At 31.0% G+C, this 18,022-nt stretch overlaps 1 protein-coding gene and 1 long non-coding RNA gene across 2 annotated transcripts; one reads left to right on the plus strand and one right to left on the minus strand.

The window, feature by feature from the left end:
* Positions 1-2,775: 2,775 nt before the first annotated feature.
* LOC107369838 (opsin, ultraviolet-sensitive-like) lies at positions 2,776-16,838 on the plus strand. The gene is made up of 3 exons (XM_015937821.3): positions 2,776-3,427; positions 3,540-3,670; positions 15,393-16,838. The coding sequence occupies exons 1-3, from the start codon at positions 3,204-3,206 to the stop codon at positions 16,265-16,267; spliced, it is 1,230 nt and encodes a 409-aa protein (XP_015793307.1). The 5' UTR covers positions 2,776-3,203; the 3' UTR covers positions 16,268-16,838.
* LOC149094008 (uncharacterized) lies at positions 15,030-16,356 on the minus strand. Its single transcript, XR_016199340.1, has 2 exons — positions 16,215-16,356; positions 15,030-16,127 (listed from the first exon to the last, which is right to left on the minus strand). It is a non-coding gene; the product is annotated as an uncharacterized LOC149094008 (long non-coding RNA).
* Positions 16,839-18,022: the final 1,184 nt, after the last annotated feature.

Below are 18,022 nucleotides of genomic sequence, written 5' to 3' on the forward strand. Positions count from 1 at the left end.
GATCGTAATTGGATAAAAGATTGTTACAAAGTAACTTCCAAGGATTCTAGCTTCGCCTTTTGCCATATATTGTTTTCAAGTGGTTTTCTTTCGCGACGCTTGCTGCAAGTAGGTTGAACAACTTCACCAGCGTAATTATCTCTGCAATTCACATGGCACGTATTCTGATATTCGTTGTGTTTTGTGTTTTCAGGAGCCCCAGTCAGTGTTATGAATGAATTTAATCAAGGGTATGCGATGACAATGGGCAAGAAAGCTGAAACGTCGCCAAAAAAAGAGCTGCCTGGAAGTATTCACAAGTTTATAACAATGTTACCTGCTTCAGCAGTAAAGATTTTACTGGATTTATTCAAACTTTTGCCATAGAAAGATCTGATTTTATAGCTGCTGTTGTCGAACACGATAGTAAACGACTTGTAATAATTAATTGACACCAGATCTGCTCAGGTCTATCTGGTGTTCAACAATATATGGTCAATTTATTTGCTGCTGTTTTAGGCTCCAGTTAGGAGGATATGACAGCCGAAACAGAATCATGCCAGCAGTTGATGGTTTGGTTTTGGCTGGTGATCTTAATTTGAATTTGAATTGATTTTATTATGTTAGCGGTATCGATCCCTCTAGAAAATTTGAAGCAGAAAAACCAAAGCAATTATGTTATTTGTTACTATAGTCTGGTTTGCGGACCTGTGAATGGAAAGATAGGGGTGTAAGGGATTTGAAATCGATTACCTTTGTACAAGTACAAATTTTGATTATTGTTATGAAATTGAAATCGCAATCCCGCCGCATAAAGATGATCGTTCAGACCATGTCCCATAACGTGCAGTATTCAAATTATTTAGAGCGCTTGAACCAAACGAATTCGCAGTGAAACATGTCAATAGTGATTGATCAGGCCATATAACAGGCCATTTGGCCAATAAAATTAACACTGATCAGTATTAGAAGTAGCCAAGTCTCATCTAGACAGTTTGGCAAAATACTAATCTTTAAATTCCAATTCTAATTCTGTTCTTTTTCTTTGACCTCTTCTTTGAATAATATCTAATTTTTTCAACTTTTTAAATTTTCTTGTTATTAATATTATTGTTATTGTCATCGTTATCGTTTACTATAAGTATAATAAACTATTCAGCTGTTGTAAATCAATGAATATTTGTGTCTGCAATCTTTTTCGATCTATTAGTGAAAAAGTAAGTGAAACACTTGTGCACCAGATTGAATATATATTGTATATGCATTGTATCGATTGGATATAAATAATATACAATCACCATCTTTGTCAAGTTCGAAAGAATACATCGCTTTAATTTCCTTTGATTTGTTGTCTGATGAATTGTAATCAAAACTAGCGGGCTATTCAGCTATCTCTACCGATGTTGAACGCCTATTGTGCAGCCCTGAATGACCTTGAGGCCTCAGATTTTTAATAAGCGAATTTCGGCGATACTTATTTGCTATATTTCAAGGTCAAGCTCATTTAAGTTCATTTGTCAAAAATTGCTCATAACGATATTAGAGGTAAAACTAAGGCTACTGAATGATTTCAAGGTCAAATAATTGGACTGCTAAGTTTCAGCATTTAAAAAAGCAAAAAAACTGACCAGTTCAATTATTTGACCTTGAAAATTTTATTGTGATCGTTGAAAAGGTATCAACTATCAGCGATTAAATTACCTAGAGAAGTCTCTCAAGAGAGTTAAACTGAGTTTATATATGGCCAGTTTAGGGTAACGCACTAACCAATCAGGAATAAGGTAAGTCCGCATTGTGTACAACTGGTGCACTGGGGTCTTCAAACTTTTTAACAATTTCCTTAAGCACTCGAAAAAAACGTTTATCTCTAGTAAATCCTTGTTTTGGGAAAAATTCGTTTCCAAAATCGTATTGTACGGTGCCATTATCAGATCAAAATTATCTTCAGCAAAGCATCTCAATCGTACCTCAAATATCGACAAGTTTGCAAGTGAACTGTTTCCGGGTTCTTGAGTTACAATCACGAATTCTTCGAATTATTCACTGTTTATAATACTTTTAGCTTCGATCAGACTAACTACAAATCCAATCAATAATCAATAAACTATTGCAATTGAGCAAAAATCTTTATTAGCAAAAATATTGAAATTAATATAAGTAAATGAATTGCTATTAGATGAAAATTGAATAAGATAGTTCAACAATGTAAATGTTGGCAGTTGAAAGAAGAGAAAATTAAATAATTTCAAGCAATTTGATTTAAACACTTGAACATTTAACTGAATCAAATTGACTGAATACATTATCAATCAAATTTTAAATTAATAAAGGTAATTTGCTTTTCACAGCTTGTCTTTTCAACTCTACAGTAAAGGTACACTTAGATCATTAAATATGATATTCACTTTGTAAATTCAATTCTAGCTGCTAGTTTGATTGAATTTGTGGATCATTAACAAATTAATGGAAAAAAATTTGATTGTTGAAGTCAAAGATAATGAGCAAATTAAACAGTAAAATTGTTACGAGTAAATCAGCTAACAATTCAACAATTGTGTAAAAAGTGTTCATTTTACATCACCATCCGTCAGTCGACTGTTAACCATCAATTTAACAACCTAATAAGTCGCTCTTTTGCCATCAAATTTTGCCTACTTTGAGTCTTTTTGTTCGAGAAACAATCTTCATCCTTTTATCCTCATCATTTTCATCATCTTACTCTCCCTGACTCGCGCAATCTCGCCTTTCCTTAAGGTAATGTTAGCATTTTTTCATGGAATCACTATTTGCTCTCACAATTTGCTTCTTTACCTTTTAACCAAAGGGAAAAACACTTAAACTGAGGATAACTTTTTAAACTTGCTTTCCACCTCAAACCACCAACCCAAACTATTACCATGTTAATCAAATACAACCAGTTGACATTACCAAAACTACCAAAAACAAGACCATCCTCATCTAACCCTGAAAAGTGTTTATTGTTAACAAGTTTAGTCTTCATTGTAACTCCATGTTTACATCATTAAATTTCAAACAAATTAATCTTTTACAGCCAATAATTACCATTAAATCAACTCAATTGCCAAACTGCCTTTCAACTGAACTTTTTTCCAACCACAATTAAGCCAAAATTTAAAGCAATTCAGTAAATACCCAGAAAACAGTTAACGTGTTTAACAAGTCAAAACAATTGAAGAATCCATTTTTATATCAGTGATTTTACAATGACCAATTCAAGTACAATTAACAATTCAACTAATGAAACTAATCCAATACGCCTAGCTTGGCTTCGTTTCCTTCATCCTGACCTTATATCATCTGCACCCGATTACTGGCTCAACTTTGAGCCAATCCCATGTCAAGTTAACATCACCATTGCCGCACTTTTTTCATTTGTATTAATCTTTGGATTGACCGGTAATTGTACAATCATCTACCTCTATTGTAGGTAAGTAAACCCATCTTGTAAAACCCAATAAACCCTATTAACCCAAAAGATTCAATCCAATGTTCAACCAATAATGTTTACTTTAAACCTTACATTTCACCCAAAAAACCAGAGTCAAAGCCCTTCGCAATGGTCGTAACACTTTGAGCTTAAACATTGCCGTTTCTGACTTAATCATGAATGCAGTGATTGCTGCTTATGTTTATAATAGTACCCAATGTGGAGCTGCTATGACACCATTAGGTGAGTTAATTAACCCTTGTAAACCCAAACTTGAACCCATTCTAAGCATCCAAAACAAACCCTGAATCAAAGCAATCAAAATATTTCCAATTACATTTTTTTCAATTTCTGTGTGATTCCGTTGGAAAAAGGTAAACAATATTACATGTTTATTGATCAACGAATTTCAAATTAATATTTAATTTATTTGAAAAGGTTATTTGTTTCAATATAATATATGAATGAAAACTTGTTGATAGACGGAAAACATCTTTTAGCTTTAATTTGCTCAAGTTTCCAAACATGTCAATATCAATCATATTTTGTTCATACAGTTTAAGATTCAAATAAAATGTCTGTAAAAAATCAATCTTTAAAAGTCATTGATTCACAAATCAAACCTTTTATTAAATCATTGTTAGTATAAAATTGGATATTGAATGATATGATTATATGAATTATATGATATTGAATTCAATCTTTCACCTGAAGTAAATTATTGTAGATCAATAATCAAGTGATTTGATCAAAAATCATATCATTGGAATTTTCATCACTATATTAAACTCATAAAACAAACGCCTTCCGACTTTTGATATGAACGAGAATAAATGATTATTGATAAATTCAGAGCTTTAAATTAATATTGTAAAGACTTGAATAGCCAGAGCAGCTTGAATAACTCAAGATTATCCGATTTTTTCACATCAAAAAGGTTCCAAAAACCTCACAACATTCATGTGTATCGAAACATTGAATAATCATTTACGAACACATTTCCCATATCTTGTCTAATGAATGTTAAATGACCAGTGATCAATCCTCAAGGTAATGGGTAAAATCAATTAGATGTTTCTGAGGCCTATGTGATCTGAATTATCGATGTTTATTTGTCTATTTAATCAATGACATCAAATATATTTCAAACTGATTTGTTTTCAATGCTGAAATCATGATACATTTGCTATTTGTAATGCCAGTTCTGCCTGTGTTTTGATCTATCTTGTTTCAACTAATGGATCAACTCACGCCTTTTCCTGTTGACTTGATAAGCATCTTAACTATTTTTAAATAATTAATTGTAAATTTGCTCATATTAATAGGCCATTAAAGTTGATGATATGTTGATAGGGAAGGGAATGAAACAAACAATATTAAACATTCAACAGGGATTTGTGCAATTTTTGCTGATTTTGTTGATTTGAAAGTTGATTAGTGTAGGTGTTGACTTATCTTGTTAACCTGATCCTCTCTGTATTACAAAATGAAATGATACAACCTTATTTTACCATGTTATTGTTTGGGATTAATTTCACTGACAAATGTCGGTTAATTAAGCACAGTGGACAATCAAGAAGGTCAACATGTCAAATGATTAAAGAGATTTAAGTTACTTCAAGTCAATTCAAAGTGAAACTTGGTGAAAATGTGGCACAAAATTAGGGCTAACAACACACATAAGTTAATCCGATAAGAGGGACTTTGGTAGGTTGAGAGGTTGAAGTATAACAAGTAACTTGATCAGATCGTGAAATGATGAGGAAATATAAATACTGATTTGATTCATTGGCAGCAAAATTGAACCGGCGATTGTTTGCTGGTTTCAACCATTCAATATTTGCCATACTTCAATGGATGTCTTGATGGTGATAGTTATCAACTGTAATTGGATTGGTTTCTTTTCATTGAATATAAATGATAACATTATCAAGTAAAACAATTCAGTTTCCATCAGTTATCAACCTGTTAAACAAATCAATAAGATGATTACTTTGTTTCGAGGAAGCTGAGAAAAATATAAAGCCAAAGGATCCATCATTTTGCTATTGATATTCATTTGAATGATTTGAAATGTTGTCTTTTTGAAGCTTTTTGGTTGAAAAAATAAACTTTAATTTGATCAATTAACTCTTGTTTTGTTTTTAATTTTGTTGCCAAGTATTGAGATAATGTTGAGATACATTTTGAGGCTCAATAAATGTATCAAATAACCCTAAATCAGACTAATTTTCAACGTTTATCTGATTCAAAGCTGTCATTTAGCTTTTAATTTTACAACAGCATTTGAATGTCACTAATGATACACTGAAAAATACATTGAAATGTTTTCATGAAACAAAAGGATTACAGCTAGCATTAGAAGCAAATGGATGAAAAATAATCAAATTATGAAGTTAACGAGTTAAAATTGGGTTTCATTTACAGCCATTTGCAATTAAGACTGTTAAGTTGTTGATATTTCATTGCCAAATTGTTTCCCAGTTAGTTTTCATCGTTAGCCCATTAAGATTTAAACTATCATTGTATAAATAGATGCTATTTGATTGATGAAAATTTAGTCGATAATTGTAACTCCATTTACCTTGTATCCATTAATCAAAAGTGGACTGTCCAGTCAATGTGATTGAACGTGAATAGTGTGATAAATAAGCCTTACCGTTGTCACCTGTTTGGGTAACCAGAGTCGCATTTGTAAATTGTTGTTATGTGTTTACTGTTTACTATTTGTTTCGTTTAATTCCCATTCCAAGACACTTTGATTATCTGGATTAATGTTAACTGATTACTGTGTTTACTTCCGATGTCATGTTGATTAATTGATTGTATTAATAGTGAAACGTGTTAGTCTATGATAAGAAAAAATCTGGTTACCCTTGAGATTAAGGCCTGTGAATACCAGAAAAAAAGTCTAATGTAAAACAAAGCCAACCAAATCTTTATTTTGATTGATTTGTTTTAACCATTTGAATATTCAGAATTAACTAATTGTATTTAGATTATCGGAAGCTCCAAGGCTAATGATCGTAATTACAATATAAATCAAGTGTATCTTATGAAAAAGTCAAAGACAAGTTTAACTGAACCACCGAAGGAACTTGTTCAGATTCTGTGTTGGTTTACATCTCTATATCTTTACATTCATGATTTTCATTGAGTCAATCAAATTTTACTTTAATGAACTTATTTATATAACATCTATAACTATTAATGAGCTATTATTTAATTAGACCTAATAATAGATACATTCATTAACCAGAAAAAAATAGGTAAGGTTGAGTAATTTGAGGGAAGCAAGGTAAATAAATTAGATACTTGTTAAGTAATTGCTGATATTGATAGTTATAACCACGACAAATCATAATTATCATATTAATAACTTATGATCAAGGTTGGATTCCCTGTTGGGTGGAACCCGTTTGACAGTTTCTGTCCACTCAGTGTAACATTTTTTCAAGCTTCTGGTCTTTACTGTAACTTTATTTCAAAAAATGGTCAATCGATTTAGAGGTTATATTATTACAATTAGACTCCATTTGTTTTTGATATAAAAAAGACGAGATAAGTGCTTCCATTGAGCTGTAAAGCAACTATGAAAGTACTTGTAATATCAAGTTATTCTCGATCGATTCTGGAGTGAAATTGAATTTACCTCTTCATTTTATCATCCTTATTATTATCATCATCTTCATCTTTTACTACATTCTTTGTTTTTTCCTGCTGAGTCAAATATTTCAGATGAAATCAATGTTGACAAGAATCAAGTAATGGTCTTGAAATTCAATGACAACGCGAAAAAAAAGCTTAACATTGTAAATGAGCAAAAAATTTTCTGGTTAATATTAAAGTAAAAACTAAATGAACAAAAATATTGGTTTATTAAACTTATTTGACATTTTTGCAATTTGAATTTGCTATTTCATTATATCAGATGCTATTTTATGAATTATTTCAATGAATTCTTAGCAATTAAAGTAAATATTGCCAGTCTATTGTTTCGAGTTTATATGCAAAAAAATGCACAATTATGCCTATTAATTGAATAAACGAAGCTAAAGAAAAGCAATAAAAGGTAATTAGGATGATTGTGATTAGGTTATAGAACCGGTGGAATTCAATTTTAATGGGGAAATTGGGTTTCTTATTCATTGATTGTTATGCGAATCAATAATTTGATTATTCAAATCGGCATATTTGACAGTCAATATGAAAAGACCCAAATTCATAATGAGAAAACCCAAAAAACAAAATCCTTACAATAATTGTTAGCTTTTGTCTTGTTGAAAAGGTTTATGTCGGAATGAAACAAAATCATAGCTTAAAATGGTCATTTAAAGATTGATCTGGACGAAAGATTATTTAGTTTTCGTTTAATTGCATGGATAGTTGAATTGTTCAAGAATTGTAATTCTAAATTCTTACTCTTAACTCTTAAAGCCAATTTTAGGCAGTTAGTAAATTGAGATCCTTAGTAAAACATGCACAACACTCTAAGCTACCAGTTTTGTGAAGCCTAAGAATGGGTTTAGGATTCGATCAACATTATTTGTCCATTTATTTGACAACTAACGAATTAATTATTAGATTCTGGTTCATCTTTTGATGAGCATTTCAATCAATGGTTTTGTTTTATTCTGCGATCAACAGTTTACGAGATAATTGAGGTCAAAGTTAAAACTTCGATCGTCTATTGTACAGTTATGGGACAAGATTTCTCTTTCAAAATCATTTTGGCCGAGTAATTTTTCAAGATCAATTAGAAGTTGCATTTATTTCGTGTGATAAATTTGGCCTTTTCTTGTAAATCAGGTTATTTCGATTTTCGGTTAAACCTGCCACTTCGAGCGACCGTTCTAAATAAAAGGCTGAAACTCATTTTCCCTGCGTAAAAATCAATGCTACACATCGAGTATCGATTAGTTTTTTGAATAAATAAACAGTTCGCTTGATTTTGGCCTTTGATCGTATGACTTTGACCCACGATAGATCGAGAACGATAATACTTACAACCATCATTCTGACAACAATTATTAGATTTATCATAAACTATAACATGGTATGACTAAATATCGGAATAACATGACCTAATTCCTGTAATAACATTAAATAACATCGTAAGATTTGTGCTTTGATAACGATTTAGCTTTGTAAATGAAAATGCATAACTTTTTTTGTAGAATCTTGAGGCAATTAATATTTCAGTGTAACATAACTCATAAAAAAATCTAATTATTGTTGTCAGAATGATGGTTGTAAGTATTATCGTTCTCGATCTATCGTGGGTCAAAGTCATACGATCAAAGGCCAAAATCAAGCGAACTGTTTATTTATTCAAAAAACTAATCGATACTCGATGTGTAGCATTGATTTTTACGCAGGGAAAATGAGTTTCAGCCTTTTATTTAGAACGGTCGCTCGAAGTGGCAGGTTTAACCGAAAATCGAAATAACCTGATTTACAAGAAAAGGCCAAATTTATCACACGAAATAAATGCAACTTCTAATTGATCTTGAAAAAGCACTCGGCCAAAATGATTTTGAAAGAGAAATCTTGTCCCATAACTGTACAATAGACGATCGAAGTTTTAACTTTGACCTCAATTATCTCGTAAACTGTTGATCGCAGAATAAAACAAAACCATTGATTGAAATGCTCATCAAAAGATGAACCAGAATCTAATAATTAATTCGTTAGTTGTCAAATAAATGGACAAATAGTGTTGATCGTATCCTAAACCCATTTTTTGGTTTCACAAAACTGCTAGTTGAGAGAGTTGTGCATGTTTATACTCTTGTTTTTAGCATTAATAGCACTTTTAATGGCATTGAATGTAATGCAATGGTTGACAATATGCACATGTAATAACAATCGATATTGGTCAATATATTAGACCATTTTTACTTCCTTAAAGATGATAAATTGAATTGTAAATCAAGATCATATTGAGAACTAACCAAAACTCTTATGCATTCAAACTTGAATACCAATCTCGACACTGACTTTACTTTGATCTATCTAATTGCAGTTTCGTTATGCTAAGTTGTAACTAAGGTCTGTCGTTAGAAAGGGCTGAAAATGTCGTCGATTGTTCTGATTTTGAGATTCTATTTACAATTCAAATCATTTATAAACTTTTCATAACATATTGTAACATTTTGGTCTTTTAACTAAATCTGCAACTTCAGCAATAATCCAAAGCTTGACCCATTCCCTACACTATAAGATATTATGAACATTTTTTGTGATTTGTTAAACCATCAGCAATATTGGGTGAAAGGGAATCGATTGAGTTTTGAGTCTTTAAATTGCACCCTTTCGAATAACCAGGAATCTATCATTTTCAATTGAATTAATTTTGTTTTAAATTCAACCTTCACTCAAATATATTGTTAACTGTTAAGCCTTCAATCCAATTCTGTGTAACTCACAAATGTCCTTCACTGTTCAATCCTTTTCTTTTGAAAAAGCTTAGGGATTCATATTTTGATCAATCATTGAAATTCAATCAAATAATGCTACGAATTGTTGAAATAATCAGAAAACACAGACATTTTTGCTTGTTATACAATATTTCCTTGCTGAAGGACCAGCTTTGTTGTGCGTTAGTAATTTTTCAAGATTTATCGGTAATTCTGAGAGTTACGAAATCCGTTATAAGTCTTCCTGTACCAAACCAGGTACGAACCCAAAGCAACAAGAAATTTATTAAGTTAGAAGAAAATTTTCAGACAAAAATCATTTATTTGAGAAGAAGAGTCATTTATTATTATTAATGGCAATATTGTAGATTTGGTACTATTAAAAATTCATCTTCTCATGAATTGGTAAAGACTTCAAAAGGTAACTAAATAAAGGATGACAGGATGACTTTCAGTTTTAGCGTCTTTACCAAAATTCGACTACAGAAATTGATTTACTGCTAAAATAATTTAATTGTTACGCTTTGATTACCGATTGGAAGGGATTCTGTATCAAGTTTTGTACTCAATCCACGTTTTGTTTTGTAAAGTTTTTTGCGATTTTTAAGAAGACCCTTTATTACATGCCAACGCTAAGACCAAACTTTATCCTTTCTAAACGATTCGATAGCAAAGAGTTTAGTTAAAAGTCCGACTAAACCTAAATGCATTGCAAACAAAACCGTTTTACCATTGAAAATGCAATAATTGTTACGGTTTTTGTTATGTTAAAAGTTGAACGATTTTACATTTGAATGCTTGTTCACTATTCCAAGACAAAAATTCGTCTGATATACAATTTGATTGGCTGAATTACAATTATCTGGAGTAATTTGAATAGACTTGTAGCCAAAATACAGGTGTAAATGAGAGCACAAAGTGGGTATAACTTGATAACTTTGTGAACCCAAATAAAAGCTTGTCTGGTGCAGGGATGATAATCAAAGAAGTCACGTTATTATATCAAGACATTAAATTATCTAATGTTTCGTGCAATTTTCAGGTAAACCAATTGAAACAAAATTTTCACAGTTACCCTCTAATATACGAAATGATACTTGTCTGAGAAACAAGAATCTAATTTCATAATTTAGCAGAAGCAAAACTGCAAACGCAAAGACAGGTTAATCTTGTGCAAAAAGGTACCATTTGATCTGGAAAGGCTGGTGAAAATAATCAAGTTTTCATGCAAGTAATCAAATGTAATGAAGCTGAATGAAGTTGATCAAAAGTTTCATAATAAGATACAAGAACTTTATTTCAATTATTGTCAAAACCATAGAGAATGCAGTTTTTTTTCAGGTAAAATATTGCTGTTGGCTTAAGGTTAAATAATAACCATTTTAATAGCAATTTTACTGGAAGTAAATTGTAAAATAGTTGGTTTAGAGGCAACAATTGTTAAACTGCCTTTTGTAAGCATTTTATAAGCTTCAATGAATATTATTGATTATAATTGACCAATTCAATAGATTCTACTTTATTTTTTAATTTGATTTGAGTCTAGTTTTTCAATTGGTAAAGTAATTGTGACATGTGCCTGACATTTAAATGAAAACGTGACAATACACTTGATAGTTACAATTAACGCAATTTTAGGTGTCAACATCGCTTTATTTTATTGTTTTAGAGATATTCATATAACATTAATGGTCGCCGTCTGACAAGGGAAGCACTTTAAACACCCGAACCAGGTTTAATGAGATAAATGTTATTCGAGAGAGGATAATGAGTTATGAAAACCCAAAACCTTTCATCTGCTAGTGACTCCTAAGATATCCGGGTTTGAAACTTGACCGATGTATTGCGTTAAGTGGAGCTACCAATGTGATGTGAACACACTTCTTGTAATTGTTGGCAATCACAGACATTTGTAATTGCTAGCCTTTAATCAATCTGTTTATAAATTAATAAATATGGCAAAATTAAGGTTTAACACTAATTGATTTCGACAATAATCAACATTATATTGCAAGTACTGTCTTAAACAAGGTTAGAATTATAATTCAATTTAGGATGATTTTATGAAGAAACCAATTGATTGTTGGGTAAAGGATTGAGAAAAGACAAAATCAACTTTGAATAATTAATTGTGAAATATCAGCTCAAGCTTAAAATAGCGATTCTTTGCCAACAATATTGACAATTTAGCTTGATAACAAGGTGGGTAGAATGGTCAAAATGAACAATATTATTGCCATTTTTACGCTGGACTCTGCTGTAAACAAGATAGACAGTTTAATTTAATTTAATTATAAGAGTATAGTATTGATACAATTACTTGTAATATTGATTCACATGTTTTAATTTTTGCTAAAAATCGAAATGTTTGTTTACAAATGTTTAAACCTTTGTAATTGAGTCCAATAAAAACAGCAAAGATTCAATTTTCAATCAGTTGGATTGTTGCTGAAAATTTTTGCTGTTATGAAATGGTTTACAATTCTGGCAGAATATTTTGTATCAAGAAAACTCTTGTTGATCAGATTATTTCTAATCTTCATGTGGCTTTGATATCTCAGTGAAAACATGTAAACATGCATGTTAATTTGGCTCTCATGAAAGCTTTTTTGCTCAGATTTACTAGTAGAGCTTAGTTTCAATGTCAAAAGAGTTTGGTTTCCTTGATGAAATGAGAACATTTTCCCAATCTCTTCATGGAAAGCTGAGTTTTTTCACCAGTTTCACTTGCATTTGAAAGATTTAACACTGATTGAAAAGTCAAACCAACAATATTGTGGACGAATAAATCGTATGAAAGCAAAAAATATTAATATCGTCAAGCCTCGCACAATTTACTATCGTCCAGTTATAATACAAATATATTTGCAAAGCTTCGATAAAATTTTATTGAAAACCGGAAAATTTGTACAAAAATTGAAAAATGAAAGGTAAGGATAAAAAATAGCAACCAATTCGAATGGACATAAGTCTTTGTGAATTACTCGATACATTATTATTACAGCATAACATGTTCCTTCATCAGTATTTACATATATTTATGAACTGTTTTACCGTTTACCTAAATGTAGCAATTTATCGCTGAAATATAATCAACTAAAGCCAAAGAAATTTGATAAACTCTGCTTTTTAACTCCTTGCAAATTGATACTAAATTAATATTTAAGTTAAAAATATGTTTAAATCTCGACATAATTATCTGGATAAATCATGGAAACAGCAGTTCTCAAAAGTCTACATTCAAGAGTCGTATGTTTTTTAATATTTCATAAATTGAGTCTATGTTTTACTGTTCAACTACTAATCGTAACATAATTGTTGGTAAAAATTGCTAGCAAAAGATGTCGATCTCTTACATACTTATAGACTTGAAGTGGTTGCGTCCAAGTCAATCAATCTTATGAATGTTTATCTTTGTTGATATATTACTAGGAAGTGTTGATAATTTTGACTATTCAAATTAATTGATGTTTAATTAAATGGGAATCAAGTCACAATTGATTCATTGAAACCATCTACATCTGTAGTTTGTTTAGCTTTTCCTGTTCACGGTTTACTACTTAGACTGGTAAAGTGGTTTACCCTTTTTAATTGACTTTTGTTTAACCATCCAGGATCAAGTTAATTGTGGATTGGTTATATTAATTTCATTGTGAGAAGAGTCATTGAATCGCTATCATCTTCATTTGTCTCGATGTAATTTTTTTTCCAGTAAAAAGTCTTTTTTAATAAACTGATTCTCTGAAACTATGAGCTTCACTATCATTTCACGCCAGTTCACTCAGGGAATTGGTTATTTGAGATGAAAGCATGGAGACAGAAGATGGTAAAAATAACAGGTGAATCAAATTGAAACAAAGTATTGATAGTAAAGGTATTACTGAGAGGAAAATGAACTTTGTAAAATTTTATCAGCTTGAAGAGCAATTTCATGGCAAGGTTTTTCAGTTATAAAGCTTTGATATTCCCATTTGTGACGAATTTTTAGTTTGCTCAAAAATCAAGCTCTAAATCTTGATTCATTTTCATGTTGACAAGCCTTGAAGTTATGTTTATCCATCAAAAAAGACTGTCTTTCATGGTTACATCCTTGCCTTTCTCAGTCAGTCTATCATTTCAATTTTGTCATCCCATTCCATCCCTGTTGATATGATAAACAATGTTTATGTTTACATTTCCTTTTCTTGGTCTCTTGCTATTTGCTTGTCAGTGTTTAAACAGCTCAAAATGATACAAAAAAGTCTTGCACTAAATGATATCATTCCTTAGTTTCTAATGTTATTAGTAGTGCTCAATGGTCAGAGCAAATAGCCTTTTGTATTATGGCAATAATCATTAGAAAACTCTTGAGACGTGATTTTCTATGCTCTAACTAACTCAGTAACAGGAAAGTGTAAGCATCAACTTCATAATTCATTTCAACTTTCCAAAGTATCTAATGAATTATTGAAACAGCGGAAAGTAAAATTCGAACTAACAAAATTGTATCTTGACCAATTTAAGATTGAAAGCGAATGAACCAGCGAACCGAATTTTGATCTTATCGTGAATATTAATTTTTTTGTCCGGCTGAGGAGTGAGAATCTGATAGGAATATTTTGTGGATTTGAAGTCAATCCACATTGAGAAGCATTGCAATAATGACATGAAAAATAAACTAATGCTAAAAAAAGTGAGTAAAGAACGGTAAAAATTGAAAGTTATCTAACTAACTTCATCATCACGGTCAACGCCTGATTTTATCAAAAGTTATCCAAGGATTTATCATCTTTATTTTCCTCTTCTCAATCTCATTTCGAAGCAATTGATTCATTTAAATTCTGAGTAAACATTTAAACCTTTCAACAATTTACTAGCATTTCGATAAGTCAGAAACCATGATTAGACTATTATACAATAAACGGATACTTTTCAATTTAACTCCAAATAGTAAAGAAGGATTTCAAAATGAAAATGGTAAAAAACTTATTTCCAGATCATTTTCTCATGTAAATTTAATGCTTTTTCTGAAAATAGGAATTGTTGATCTGCGATACCGTTTGATGTATTCGAGAAAAAAAACAGTTAGCGATTGAAAAATGCTAGATAGGAGAGAAAGAGCTCTTGGCACATGATAAAAATTTGTATTCATGGAGAATCAGTGATAGTGATTTCGTATTTAAATAAAAATAATAATCTTTAAATTAAGGCGAATTCGCAATTTTTAATCAAAATTTTTATGGCAATTTTTTTCGTTTTGACATGACTTTTATTTTTGAATTTAGATATTCTCAATGTGAATGTTCTGATAGCATTCTGATAGCATAGATGAAGATATCCTGAAGATTTTCAGGGTGACGACCAATATGGTTTAACAATCTGGTCAACAAGTCATCTGTTGTGAAAACACATTGCCAGGGCCTATTTTTCGTCTTTGATTAAATTTTACCCGCCATTGTACTCTTTTCCTTCCAAGTCATAGTTATATCACCTTTCTCACTTTCATTGAACATCAACAGATGAATTTGATTAATTTGTTTCTTTCAATCATTTTTCTCTGTTTTCAGGTTGCAAGCTTTATGGTTTTGCTGGTGGCCTTTCAGGAACAGTCACAATTATGTCAATTACAGCAGTTACTTTTGAACGCTATCTGACCATAAATAACCAAAGCTTTACTCAACCATATTTTAATTCTCGAAGCTCAATTTTGGTTATTATACTTCTCTGGTTATATTCATTGATGTTTACCCTTCCACCAATATTTGGTTTCTTCACCAATTATATACCAGAAGGTTATTTAACAACATGTTCATTTGATTATATTTCAACCAAATTAGAGTCAAGGCTTTTTGTATTGATCTTTTTCCTTGGAGCTTGGCTAATCCCATTAATCATAATCATTGGCTCTTATGTTGGTATCTATCGAGCAACTCATCGTTCAGCAGCACGATTCAAAAAATATGCCTTATCATCGAGTCCGCCGAGTAGTAATAATCAGTCCAATTCCAGAGTCACCAATGGCAACATTAATAATGCTGAAATCAGCAATAGTAATGGCACTGGTGATGATAATTCAATGATGCAACAGCGAACACAACATCATATCAGGTTGGAACATCGTTTAGTCCGAACTTCGATTGCTTTAATTACTCTTTGGATGATTACATGGACTCCATATGCAGTTGTATCACTGATTGGTATAATTAATCCACTTTTATTGACACCAACTATGGCCATGTTACCAGCAATGTTTGCCAAAACCTCTGCCGTGATGGATCCATTTGTCTATGGTTACCTCCATCCTAGAATAAAATTTGAGGTTAAAAAACGTTTCTTCAAATGCTGTGTCAAATCATTTCAGCGATCTTCATCACTTCGTTCATCCTTACCTAGTAAAACATCAACATCATCAAGTCGCTGGCAAAAAGTAGCCAAATTTTAAACCAAATCAACTAAAGCCACCAAAAGCATGGACCAATGAATGTGGCGCCATGGATCACAAATCAGGTTGTCTGTTAGCTAACCTTGTTGGCCTAAAATTAACAGAGATCATCTATACACCACATAATATTATTAAATTAACAAGCACTGATTAAAAAATATAAGTGTTGTCCGTTCATTGTAATCTAAATTAAACATGAAATGACTAACATATCACAATAGTTGGATGGAGAACAATGAGCCTCATTGAATGAGTAACCAAATTAAAACCATTAAGGGAGCGTCATTAAACCTAATTTTGTGGAACTAGTGGCTTAATGATCAGTTAGTATAACCAATTGATTGAAGAGAAACTCAACTGGATTATTTATCTCAACTTAAATAATTATTTTCTAACCATTGAACAAATAATATGTATTATTTCCAGTTATACAAATTAACATAATATACTTGAGATAGTCTAAAATGTTACATAATGTCACTATTAAATAGGGAAAATTATTGTATAAAATAATAATGAGATACAACTTCGTCTGTAATTACTGATTGAGAAATAAAATCTTAATTAATTACCTGAAACTCGTCTGTTTTTCAGTTTTCAGTTAGAGTAGTAAATTAGCTTGACTTTCTGGCTAATTGGCTTTACTTCATTATTCATTATGGTCGAACTGGATGAACATTTGTAATCTTATAATGACATTATCCTTCAAGTATCTTTATAAAATGTATTATTAAAATCAATGTCAGAGTTTAATAATTTCACTTTCAGGTAATCAGTTTATTCATTTTATTCAAGCGAGAATACAATTCAACAAAATGTGAATTGAACTGTAAAGCCACAAAATATTCCTATTAGATTCTCATTCCTTAGCCAGCCAAAAAAATTAATATTTCTGAATTTTAAACATTGATCAAATTTTAATATAAAATCTAAGCGTTTAAGAGAAATCGGTAAATGGGCTTTTTTTAATGCTACAGATGCAAAAGCTTACAGACTTACCGATTATAAACTGATATCCCGTTGCACCAATTGCCCCGATTGCACCAGTAGTACTTAGTATTTCAACGCCTATCAATCAGAATCCAATTTATATTTTCAGGTTTTTTCTTTTTTATCAATCATTACACTGTTCTGTTGATCACGAGCCCCTTTCATAGTCCGGATTTCAATGTTATATCTTGTTTCCACAATGAGATATTCATGATTCAGTTCATACAAACTTGAACTTCACTTATGACTATCTTTTCAATGTTAATGGTCTAAAATATAGCGATTAACTGATTGATAAAGAAATCTTGATTTATAAATTATCTGATCGTATTAACGAGTCAAAGTGAGTTAGGAATCGGTGTTTTTACTCGTAACCATAATAAATGCAGTCAAATCGTCGTAATTCTCGAATAAAATGAATTTTCCCAATGCTTTTGCACTAAGCCTTAGTTAAGAAATTGATGAAGAAAACAATTCCGAGAAAAAAATGACGGAAAATGGACTAAATTATGGAATTTAATGATTGTCAAAAGCTTACAGATCTAATAAATGAAGAGAGAACCAGTTCTACCAATTGCACTAATTGCACCAATAGTACCTATTTCAATGCCTATCAATCAGAATCAAATCTTATTTTCTGGTTATTTCCCTTTTAACAATCATAATAAACTGTTATGTTCATCATAAGCCCATTTCATAGTCCGTGTTGGGAGTTTATCCCATCGTTTGTAACATTTACATGTTCAGAATGGGTGTCTTAACATT

Source organism: Tetranychus urticae, chromosome 2 (genome assembly GCF_039701765.1).
Source record: "Tetranychus urticae isolate SD_2017Ah chromosome 2, NJAU_TeUrti_SD_1.0, whole genome shotgun sequence".
NCBI classification, from domain to species: domain Eukaryota; kingdom Metazoa; phylum Arthropoda; class Arachnida; order Trombidiformes; family Tetranychidae; genus Tetranychus; species Tetranychus urticae.